General features: G+C 40.2%; 1 protein-coding gene across 1 annotated transcript in view; it reads left to right on the top strand.

Annotated features, from left to right (window-relative positions):
- The first annotated feature begins 5,362 nt into the window (after positions 1-5,362).
- Positions 5,363-13,088, top strand: part of LOC136874450 (kelch-like protein 10) — an 85,326-nt gene continuing 77,600 nt past the window's right edge. The window contains exons 1-3 of the mRNA XM_068227808.1: positions 5,363-6,208; positions 8,430-8,434; positions 12,756-12,926. Coding sequence (XP_068083909.1) covers positions 5,363-6,208; positions 8,430-8,434; positions 12,756-12,926 — 1,022 coding nt within the window. The remainder of the gene's footprint in view (positions 6,209-8,429; positions 8,435-12,755; positions 12,927-13,088) is intronic.

A 13,088-nucleotide genomic window follows, 5' to 3' on the forward strand; every position in this document is an offset into this window, starting at 1 on the left:
GATGTATTGAATAATGACTTAACATTCCACTCCGATGTCAAGAAAGTTTCTGCAAATATTGCGGCATCAAATGCTTCCAACATAGTTCGAATGGAGTGAGCAATTCCTAAAAGACCTTCGATGTCCCAATATGGCAGATTAAATTCCTGAAGGGTAAGTTTTCTTGTAGCTCAATTGCGGTTGAAATGAGACTCATCGACTCTTCTAACGAGACAAAAAGAAAATCGCCCAACTAGAACGTTTTCAGGCCAGAAATGTGGACATTTGACTATGGCCAGGTCATTACAATCAATACTTTACCAGGAACGCACGGTACATGCAGTATTTATTAAGAGCAATGCAGTATCACTATCACGCGCCGAGAACTCCAAGCTCGATGTGTTTACATCTGCCAGGACGAGCCAGCATGTGAGCGAACAGCTGTGCGTGACGTAAATGAAGGCAGACTAGCCGGCTCAAATCGTCAACCTACCTCGTGGCGAGCACTGGATACATCTGGAACCATGAGTCATGCATTCGAGAACTTTCGATTCAAAAATTTATAAAAAAATTAATAATGGTCGTATCGTCTTGGAAGATACGCCATTCTGTAGCTAACCACAAGAACGTCTCTGTTGTCAAATTTTAAGAAAATCCATCGCTGTGTAGCCCCGTCTTTTGTATGGTTAAGGCCTGCGCGTCATAGGATACGTGATTACCTTAAAGTGGATTTACTCGAAATCGAAATGAACTTGTTGGATGAAGCTGCACGCATAAACCGGCTTCGGTGGTGGGGTCATGTGAGGCGAATGGAGGAGGATAGGTTACCTAGGAGAATAATGGACTCTATTATGGAGGGTAAGAGAAGTACCAAGACGACGACGATGGTTAGACTCAGTTTCTAAAGATTTAAAGATAAAACATATAGAACTAAATGAGACCAGAGCGCTATTTACAAACAGAGGATTGTGGCGACATTTAGTAAATTCACGGAGGCTTGCAGACTGAACGCTTAAAAGCATAACGGTGTATAATAAAGATGTATGTATGTAAGGAGAAAGCAACACAGCAGATCCAAATTCTTACAGAGGAACTGTACTGGAGTGCAATTTTATTGACACTGACTGCGTTAGTGTGCAAGCGTCTTACGAAATCGATTGAGGACAAGCTGCCAGACTCTCAGTTTGTTTTCAGGTGTGGCAGGTTGACGCCTCAAGCAGCCCAGTGCCTTCAGTATGATATGATATACATGATACACCATGTTGAATGTATTACGAGGAGTGTATATATTAAATGAAGGAAAAAGCTTCTTCCTGTGACTTTAGAAAGAGAGGTAAACATGTATCTTTCTATTTTCAATCAATCAATCAATACTGATCTGCATTTAGGGCATTCGCCCAGGTGGCAGATTCCCTATCTGTTGTCTTCCTAGCCTTTTCCTAAATGATTTCAAAGAAATTTATTGAACATCTCCCTTGGTAAGTTATTCCAATCCCTAACTCCCCTAGGCGGCCCTTTTAGAGCCAAAAGGGAACTACATGCAATCTTCATCGTTTTCCTAAAGCTTTTGACACTATTGACAGAATTATCTTGCTAAAGAAATTGCAGAAGATTACCGGATCGGGTATCTACGTCCACTTATTAAGTGTATTGAAATCAGTGTAGGCATTGCAAAGTCAAACTCCAACAAGGAGAAGTTCAATCAGGTTAGGAAACTTCACAAAAACACTATTCCTTAATTTTTCAGTAGTGACACCTTCTGTTCTAAGTTCATGTCGTATCAGTTTCCACTTTTGATCAATAGGGGAGTTTATAATAATAATAATAATAATAATAATAATAATAATAATAATAATAATAATAATAATAATAATAATAATAATAGACTTTGCCTCCATACCTCTAGATAGCCATAAATACAGTAGCTTTCTTGTTTTTCTTCTTGACACTTCTCTCACTATCCTTCAGAAACTTTCTTCCACACAAACATTTGTATCTTTTTTGTTTACGAATATCCCATGTTTTCCCGAATATTAATGCACTGACCAACAAGATCTGTTAGTTACTTCCCACATTCAGGGAAACTGCCGAGGAATAATTCTTAATTATTACTTAAGTATTAATTACTTAATAATTCGACTACGATACATTGCTTCTAATATCTACATATTATCTACTAGCAATAGTTTAATTTTAAAATTTTAAATTGTATGCATCAAAATGCGAAAATCATTTAACAGAAGGTTAGGTTTTATAAATTGTACTTAGTTCTACATTTTTGGACTGGATTTTATTTATACTGGCATTAATTTTGGGAAGAAAAGGCTGCGCGTACTCAATATTACTAGCCCAAGAAGTAACCATATGTAGGTTCGATTTGTTACTGTCCACTTTTATGCTTGTTCTGTATCAAACGATAAAACGCCTGTTGTAAATCTGTGCAGCAAGGGAGTCAAAAGCAGAACTCATCATCAGCTCGGGAGAATGAGTGAAACATAGGCTACTCCTTTATTCTTCGTAATAGGTAGGCTACATTTTCGGTTGGAATTTTCGTTTTTCATAAAGGTATATTGAACTCATATGAAGAAAATGAAAATATTAGTGTATATTTATTTGTATAGTTGTCTTTTAGCCGTGGTACGCACACGTTCTTACCTTTGTGGCAACTTTTCGAACTTTCACACACTGTGTTTAAATTTGCAACAGATTATATTTCCATAAAACGTGTTATACGGTAACAATTAAATGAATACATTTCACGAGAAGAATTACGCCCTTGAATTTATATTACTCATCACGTGAAGATACCATACCGAACATAAACTATGAAGTACCGGTATCATTATCGTATGTGATTTCTGATGTGTTAAATTTAGAGAACAGGCATGCAGTATACGTAAATATGAAGTCTGTCTTTCAACAGTTACAATTATCCGCAGAATGCTCCCAATCTTTATGAATACATTCACCAGCACAACTTGTAACCTTCGCTTAGCTCGACTCAATTGATCAGCTGTTGGGCTTGGCACGCTTTCTACAGTAGGGCCTGAACATTACGAAGGCAGTGCTTTGACCAAAAATACTCATACCTAGAGCAAAGTTCTGCCTCTCAATAGCTGTAGGATATGAAGCTTTCCTTTTCGAATTTGGAGCTAGCTTTAATAACATTCTCTTTCCAGAATGAAAGAAGTCTCTTAAATCTGAGAACTTAGCCTGAAGAGTAGTGAATTGGCATGCAGTCTTACCTTCAGGAATGTTCAACATACTCTCAATGGTGATAAAAGTCTGTTTAGCAAGTGTGGTAGGGCCAAATAAATATTAAATCTGTTCAACCAATTATTTGTAATATATTTCAAGAATGAACATTGTCAAACAGAAGAAAGAGAAACTTGGAAGAATCAGTTGGATTATGGATATAGGATTTCACCGTCTTAACAGTTCAAACATCTTCCAATTAGTTCGATGATTATCTGAGATTAACTCACTACATCAAAGTTAAGTTCATTTTCATTGCTTTTAGAACATCTACGGTTAGTTTCAGTAGTGCCTCAGCATCCATGCTTTTCACTGAGAAAAGTTAAGGATGAAGATCAGATAACCAACGTAGTGGCAGCTGCTTCAGTCTCAGATAAAATTTCAGCAATCCCTATCAACTTTCCTGCTTTATAAGTCAATTTAGCATTAACATGAATTACATCCATCATGATAGCAACGACCTTAGTATCATCATTCAAAAATGTAGGCTTTTCCAGCACAGCCTTTTGGACTTATTTTACGTAATAGCTGTCGAAGATATATATTGTGAGGTTGAGTCATGGTATTAGTTTTCCGTATTGACTGATAGTGACAGCCCATATCAGAAGCTCTGGAGAATACTGTACATGATTTGAAACTGACAATTCCAATTGTTCTAAAGCAAATTTTATTTTCCCACCTCTCACTAAACCTAGGTCAGTATCATGAATGCAGGCATCCTCTAAAAACTCACAAGGATAAAAATCCTATCAGAGGTTCTTCATTGAAACTTGATAGATGACTCACCGAATTCTCCAGCTTGCTCCACTTGTTACATTTAAGAACCCCGTTTTCTTCGCACTGCTATAACAATCAAAACTTCTCGGTAGGTACACACAGATTGTTATAAAACACTCTAACACCCAAGGAACTCGACACTTTAAAAACACATTTCTTGAAGGCACATCACTAAATCTACTACTATAATCTGATAAAAATAATTCTATCATACTTCATTACAACAGTAAATGGAACCACTTGTTTGCTTCCAATCATCCTCCTGGAGTCATCAATGGAATATACATAACCTTGTACATACCATTTCACATATCTTCAATACTTGGCGTAACCCTTCTTCAGGGTTTCTCCTGTCTTTGTGGAGTTTAATTGTGTGGTAGGAAGTTTGATTTCGAAAAATTACAGAAATTGCATCAGTTGTTAGTTTAGGAATTTGAACTTTTCGGTGGACACAAATAGGCTCACCGCTTTATGTTGGAAAGAGATCTTCGAGATTTTTGGGGCGTATGTTCATTAACCGCCTCCCACTTAAAGTTTTGTCTTTAGGTAATTCAAAGTTGAAGCGTATGAGACAGTATTATTTGATATAAAACCCGTTACGCAGTACGACCTACCCATTTTGTTAAATGGTACCTTACGAAAATATATACTCTATTGTGCAGAATATCATATAGGCCTACAGTATATGTACTCTCATATGCACCTCTAACACTACCCCGTATTAATAACTCGTTAAAGACAGCGTTCATTCCATAAATAACGCAGATTAAATTACACTCCTCATCCTCTATTCACAATGTAAATATAGCCCTGAGTGAACCACACATCCCTCATGTTATGACGTATGTTCAACCCTTGTCCCGTCCCTCTACGGTGTCGGTATGAAATGGGATGAATCTTCGCAGCGAGTTTATACGACCGTTTGCTATTCCTGGTGTCAAGCTCGTCAGAGAAGTAAATGAGATGGAATGAATGACGATGAATGACGTGATATTTAAGATAGTAGAAAGGGAGAGGGTGGAACTCGGTGCTGACTTGGCACACTATCTAATGATTAGAAATTGTGTAAGTTACAACATTCTGATAGTGATTTTTTTTCGACCAGCGGGACTCGAACCATATAACCACGGTGTCAGACCACATAGATTTCACCAATCGATGGTAGCATGAAGGTCTGAGATATTGTAGTTGGTCTTGACCTACTAAATTCTTTGCAGATACCAGCATCGTTGGACGATGTACTTTTCAACAAAGAATCTATAATTAGTGAATTACAACAATATACGTGGCAACCAAGCAACGATTTATTTATTCTCTGTATCAATGAAGGTTTACTTAAGTTGTCGGAGTGATGGATTATCCTACGTACTGCCACAGACCATCGAGGAACAGACCTTCCAACGGAACATCTAATATCAACAAGGGAAATCCAAATAAATCAAAAAAATCTCTCTGCTCTTGTAAAAGGTGCATTTGTGCACCTGAGAATCGATCCTACTACAGAGTTCCCAAGTCATGGAGGGTCCTTCGTAAAGAACATCTTCTGTGTGATGGGATTATTAACTGTTCAGACGGTGAAAAAGTGCTAGTTCACCGCGTTCTAATGTGTGCAGTGAGCCCGTATTTCAAGACTGCGTTCACCAGTTGTTTAAATCAAGAAAGTAATGGTAAAACCGAGGTCAATGTAACTATACCACGCAGAATTCTTGAAACCATTTTAGATTTTGCTTACACTGGCAAATGCGACGTAACTTGGGAAAATGTAAGAGAACTACTCCCAGCTGCAGAAAAATATGACGTCAATGGTGTTATTCAGCAATGCTCTTCCTTCCTGATGAAGGAATTACGTCCAGAAAACTGTTTATCGGTTATCAGGTTTGCTCGGCCCTACTTCTGTAGCAATTTAGAAATGAAAGCTAAGCGATACGTTTGTTACTATATACGGTCTATTCTACAATATCGACATGGCTTTGAGGAACTTACCGCTCAGGAATTGGAGGGCATTTTAAGTGACGATGAACTAAATGTGAAAGAGGAAGAGATGGTATTTGATGCTATCATGAAGTGGGTGGATGTGAATCCCGAGGCTAGAAAACACAATTTAAGAGAGCTGCTACACTGTCCGAGATATGCTCTAATGAATTTCCATTATTTTTCTGAAGTCGTCATGAAAAATCGGTATATTCTAGAAAATAAGGTAAGCCTAAATTTCACTTTGGTATTGGATGAATGTTTTCCATCTGCTTGAATTATTACATTTCAGTTCGTAATTACAAGGATAACATGTTAAATGATAGGCCTACTGTACATAGTTTTATTATTATTAACTTTATTGGCCACATTGGACCACTTGAGTCTTCCATGTACACTTTTTCTTTGAAGGTTGTTCTGTTTAATTCTTCTTATCTGTCCAGTACTTCTTCATTCGTCCTAATCGCAGTGTTCTTAATTCGCCTGAAATCTCTACAGGCCTTCTGTGCATCATTTCGGTTGAAAATTTGTGATTCTTAAGAAGGGTGGTAATTTTATTCTTGTTCTCTGCATATGTAATTTCGAGTCCAACTGTTTGGAGATGCTCTTGAATTTCTTTCATCCAATGCCCTCCTGTCTTCTTTCCCAGATTTCTCATTACTAGTTGTCGTAAAATCCTGTTTTCTGGTAACCGTAAGATGTGAAAGAAATAAGAGATTCTTTTCTTCTTCATCATGCTGGTAACTCGGTCAATCTCTCGATAGACAGTTTCATTGGTAAGGATTCTCCAGACTCCTTCAACATGGTACTTTTTATTTATGCAAGTTATAATAATTCTGCTTTCAGTTTTGAGGAGCTGATCAGTTCTTCTTCTTTCATTTTTAATTTGGAACAAGGTTTCGCAAACATAAGTGGCTTCGGGCAAAGTTACAGTTTTGTAGTGTTGGATCTTAGTGTCTATTAACAAGCATTTTTTGTTATAAGTTGACCAGGATAGAAATTGTGCTTTTTTTTCATTTTGTTGGTTCTATTTATCCATGTTGCTTTCTCACATAAGTTGTGCATAATGATTTCTCCAGGGTACTTAAACTGTAGGACTATATTAATTGTTTGATCATTGATGATGACTTCGTTTATGTCAAGGGGTTTCATTGGCATGATCTCAGTTTTCTCAAAGGAAATTTGTAATCCTATTTTAATGCAATTTTCTGGAGACTGACATAGTTTCAAGACAGAACACAATTTATGTTCTTAAAATCTGAAATAAACATTTTGGCCACAACTTTCACGAAATGTCTCACATCAGAGTCAAATTAGAGTTGTCATGTTCAATGGTACTGATTGTTGTTTTAAGGGGACATGTACAAGATTAATGTTCTCAGTTACCACTAATCGAAGACGAATGCAGATGAGGTAGAAAAATGAGGATATTGGCTGAAGAATGGTCAGAAAATGAGATTCTCATCTGACATCCTCAAAATGTGAATAGGTGAAGTGGAGACCTAGGAAGTTCCTAATAAGGTTTTACGCTGCTCCATTTGCGACCGGTTCCTCAAGCAATGCAAGCTTAAAGGTTTTCTGTCGGTTGATGACCACTTCATTCCTGGCTGAGTGTGGAATTGTTTTTACTTTCTTGCTACAAGCTCCTCGCTTTCATACTTCATATCTAACTTACTTTGGTTCTTTTCTGACCCCGACGGTATTAGATTTGTGAAGCGTACGGAGTCTTCCATTTTTCCGCCTTTCGTGGCTCTCTTCTTCCTTTTGCTGACACCTTCACCCTTCGAAGGTTTGGAACTCTCCTGACTGATGTCTCCGTGTGGGTGGCGGTGATAAAATACACCCATGGTATTCCCTGTCTGTCGTAAATGGCGACTAAAGAGCATCAGAGTCTTTTAACTTGGACAGCGTGGGTTGGCGATCACGGGGCCCTTAGCTGAGTTCTGGAATTGCTTCCACTTATATCAGGCTCCTCACTTTTAATCTTTCCTATCCAACCTCCCTTCGTCAACTCATGTACCTTGACGCCATTCGGTAGGAAGTCTTCATTTTCACGTCTTTCGAGGCCATCCCCTTTATTTTACCGATACCTTCAATTGTCTAAGGATTGGACCTCTTCCATTTTCCTTTCTGACAAGTGTTAATAGAGGATAGTTGCCCACTTGTATCTCCTCTTAGAACAATAATCGACACCACCAGCGATGTGATTAACGTTAAGAGAGGATGAATACTCAGTTGTACTTCCTCTTAAAACAATATTCACTGCCATTTGTCATCACCTCCTCATTTGTTTTTTCCCATCCGACCTCCAGGGTCGACTTTTCTTCTCCTACCCACTGTGGGTTGGGGCGGTAGAATAATACCCGCGGTATCCTCTGTCTGTAAAGGGGCCCCAGTGGCTCTTAACTTTGGAACGTGGGTTGGCGACCACGGGGCCCTCAGCTGAGTCCTGGTATTGATTCCACGTACATGTGCCAGTCTCCTCACTTTCATCTATCATATCCGACCTCCCTTGGTCAACTCTTGTTCCTTTCCTTATGTTTGTCACTCTTTCCTTTTTACACTGGGGCTCTCTGTTTGAAGGTACCTGTAAGGACATTAGATAGGATTTTATTTAGCCTACATGGGATATGTTGGTTTTTAGATGAGATAGAAGGCAGGTTTTCCTTGTTTCTGTTTTTTATGGAGTTTTTCATTTTCACGCCCTTCGTGGGCCTTGTCTTCCTTTGGCCGATATCTTCATTTTCCGAAGTGGTGGACCCCTTCCAGTTTTCCTCTCTGATTAGTGTTTTATAGAGGATGGTTGTCTAGTTGTACTAAAATGATCACCACCACCACCACCTTCTCAAGGTAGCAACCATCGGGCCCTAGCTGAGTCTGGTACTGTTTCCACTTACTTCTCACCTTTAAGTGCGGCCAGTATCCAGTAATCGGGAGATAGTGGATTCGAACCCCACTGTCGGCAGCCCTGAAGATGATTTTCCGTGGCTTCTCATTTTCACACCAGGCAAATGCTGGGGCTGTACCTTAATTAAGGCCACGGCCGCTTCCTTCCCATTCCTAGGCCTTTCCTATCCCATCGTCGCCGTAAGACATATCTGTGTCGGTGCGACGTAAAGCAAAAAAAAAAAAAAAAACCCCTCACCTTAATATTTCCTAACCGAGTGAGTTGGGTGAGTTGGGTGAGTTGGGTGAGTTGGCCGTGCGGTTGGGGGCGCGCAGCTGTGAGCTTGTATTCCGGAGATAGTGGACTCGAATCACACTGTCGGCAGCCCTGAAGATGGTTTTTTCATGGCTTCCCATTTTCACACCAGGCAAATGCTGGGGTTGTACCTTAATTTAAGGCCATGGCCTCTTTCTTTCCACTCCTAGCCCTTTCGTATCCCATCGTCGCCATAAGACCTATGTGTGTTGGTGCGACGTAAAGCCGATTGTAAGAAATATATAGCCTACACACTTCTAACCGACCTCCCTTGGTCAACTCTTGTTCTCTTCCAACCCCAACCTTATTATGTTTGCGAGGTTTAAGGAGTGTCGCCCCTGTTGGTGAGTGTGGTAGAATACCACCCACGGTAGCCCTTGCTTGTCGCAAGAGGCGACTAAAAGGGGCCCCAGGGGCTATTAACTTGGGAGCATGGGTTGGCAACCACTAGTCCTGGCATTCCTTGTGACTGGCTCCTCACTTTCATCTATCCTATCCGACCTCCCTTGGTCAATCTCGTTCTTTTCCGACACCGACGGTATTAGAGTACTCGAGGTCTGGGGAGTCTTTCATGTCCGTCCTTCGTGGCCCTTGCCTTTCTTTTGCCGATACCTTCATTTTTCGAAGTGTCGGATCGCTCTCTTTCTTTCTCCCTGTTTAGTGTTATATAGAGGATGCCTGCCTAGTTGTACTACATCTTAAAACAATAATCATCACCACCACCTGAGAAGTCTTTTATTTTCTCGCCCTTCATGAGCCTTCCCTTTCTTTTGCCAATGTACTCATTTTTCATAGGGTACTTCTTCCTTATTAGTGCTAATAGAGGATGGCTGCCGAGTTTCACTTCCTCTTAAAACAATAATCTCAACAACCACCATTATCAACACCTCCACCATACCGTAATGTTGAGCATGTTAAGCAGCCACATCAAACAGGGCTTATGATTTTAAAGTCGTGCTTGCTTGTTATTAACTTCTAATAATAGTTCAATATGAATGAAAGAGAGACCAACTTGGGAATCGCTGGAGGGTGGATGGGAAAGAGCCCGACGATAATCAATCATGTTTGAAAAATGCTGCTAGTAAGTAGACTTGATTATATGCGTAAAAGGAAAGTCGCAGAAGCCTATGCTAAATAATATTTCATAATTTGAGGGATTGAAAACTGGACTGTACGTACTAAAATCTGAGAGCTTTTACGACAAATTTCAGTAGGTTTCTTCAAAAAGTTCTGCTACGTGACTAACTGTTAGCATGCTGGCCTTGTCGAAGGATTTCGGGTTTGACTCCTGGCCGGGTCGGGGATTTTAACCTTTATGGGTCATTTCTTCTGGCTCTGGAACTGGGTTTGTACGCCGTTTTCAAGTTGATCTCATGCTAGGTAGTGTCCTATCCTTACAGACGCACAGGTCACCCATGGGTGTTATCAACTCTAAAGACCTGCGGCTGGCCTCAGTGGAGGCGTCATTTTGTTTCAAGAAGAGATCGCAAAACAGTGCAATTTTTGTAACAGCAATTTATTTGTAATAATGTTAGCATTTTAGGCCTAATTACTTTGTTCAAATAGTTCCGAGCTAGTGTACAATTATTTCATTGTACCGTGTAGTAGACTGTACCTATATATTATGACGGGTAGAAATAACTAAGTTGAAGTAAATTAGTTATTTTTAATAATTTTAGAACTCTTCTTCTACTGATATAAGGATTTACCTGTAGAGAATCTTTCCAATCAGCATTACTTTTGAATTAGAAGATATTTCCAAGCGAAGCCATCGCTGCCGGGTTGAGTGGCTCGCTGGCCTTCTAACCCCAACTTGGCAGGTTCGATCCTGGTTCAGTCCGGTGGTATTTGAAGGTGCTCAAATACGACAGCCTCATGTCGGTAGATTTACTGGCACGTAAAAGAACTCCTGCGGGACTAAATTCCGGCACCTCGGCGTCACCTAAGACCGTAAAAGTAGTTAGTGGGACGTAAAACAAATATTATTATTATTATTATTATTATTATTATTATTATTATTATTATTATTATTATTATTATTATTATTATTATTATTATTATTATTATTATTATTATTATTGAAGCCATCGCTGCTCAGACTATGAAAGCTCCTGGAGGACGGAAGGTAAAGGTTCTTACTGTTCCTAACTTCGACACTTGGTAGTCTTAGTGATTAGCCTTATGTCTGGTCACCTTACCTGCAAAGACTTGCCTCATACTCATATCTTGAGTATGTTGAGTGAATCCTTCGTGTCTCTCAAGAAATACAAGTGTCCTTTGTCAATTTCTCGATTTTATATCCGGGAATCGAACCCTTTCTTACGTACATGTGACATTCCTGTGAGTGAGGGCGGTAGAATACATTTACAGTATCCCCTGCTTGCCGTAGAAGTAGACTACAAAGGGGACCAGGGGATCTTAACTTAGGAATGTGGTTAGCGACCACAGTCACTTTTCCTTCGCATTGCTTCCAGTTACTTGCGCCAGGCTCCATGCTTTTTTTCTTTTCCTATCCGACCTTTGTTGGTCAATATCCCCTGTGAGTGGTAGTGATAGAATACACCCACAGTATCCCCTGCCTTCTTAAGCGGCGACCAAAAGGGATCTCAGGGGTTGTCAACTTGGAAGCGTGGGTCGGCGACCACAGTTCCCCTAGCTGAGTCTGGCGTTGCTTCCACTTGTAGGACTACCATACTCTTCACTTTATTCTTTCCTATCCGACCTCTATGGTGGGGGGAGGGAGTATTCTGCCCGATGGCAGGTCCGAACATCCGCAGAGGTGTGTCTGAGCCGGAGTTTACGTACGGTAGGGTGGCCAGTTCCTTTCCGCTCCTCCATTCCTTTACCCCCACCAACAGCGCGTGACAACCCACCCAAATCTTGACCACGCCCAATGTTGCTTAACTTCGGAGATCTCACGGAATCCGGTGTTCCAACACGGCTACGGCAATTGGCGACCTCTATTGGTCAACTCTTATTCTCTTCCGACCCCGACAGTATTAGGTTTACGAAGTCTAGATGTCTTCCATATTTCCGCCCTTCGCGGCTCTTCTCTCTCTCTCTCTCTTTATCTCTCTCTCTCTCTCTCTCTCTCTTGCCGATTTTTTTTTCCTTTTTCGAAGTACTGGACCCCTTCCCTTTTCCTCTTGGATTAGTATTAATACAGGATGGTTGCCAGTTGTGCTTCCCCTCATAACACTAATCATCATCACCTCTCTTGGACAACAACTGTTATTTTCCGACCCTGATGGTATTAGGTTTTCGAGACCTAGAGTATCTTTTATTTTACCACCTTTGTGCCCCTTCCCTTTTTGCCAATACCTTCATTCTTCCATTTACCTTCTGATTAGCATTAAGAGAGGATGACTGCCTGGTGGTACTTTCTCTGAAAACAAAAGCCCCACCTCTACCACTACTAGCAGTTTTCTAGGTGAACCGAGCACCCCTTTACTGACTTGGTTATATGTATGATATTGTATATAATAAAAAGTCATAGAATCATTAATCATATCCTAAGTTAATTAGATTTTTCTAACAATGTGGTTTTCTAGACATTGACAACCTGGTTGAGTTCGGTTGCTCTGATGCTGGCTAATATGGAATCTGAGAAAGTTCGCCACATTGGTCATCTAGATTCAACAGATCTGCTGTGTCGGCCGAGGGTACCGTATGAGATTCTATTCGCTGTTGGTGGATGGAGCGGAGGCAGTCCGACCAACTTCATGGAGACCTACGATGTCAGGTATGTGGTACGCTTTCAGCAAAGAACATAAAAATGAGGTTTCTGATTATTATTGAACTGAAGAATATGCCTTTTCTTATTAACACCAAACAAAAAAAGAACCCATGGTGCTACAGCCCTGGTGGACTTTGGCTTACCAAGCGACCGCTACTGAGGCCGAAG

Source organism: Anabrus simplex, chromosome 5 (assembly GCF_040414725.1).
Source record: "Anabrus simplex isolate iqAnaSimp1 chromosome 5, ASM4041472v1, whole genome shotgun sequence".
Classification (NCBI taxonomy): Eukaryota; Metazoa; Arthropoda; class Insecta; order Orthoptera; family Tettigoniidae; genus Anabrus; species Anabrus simplex.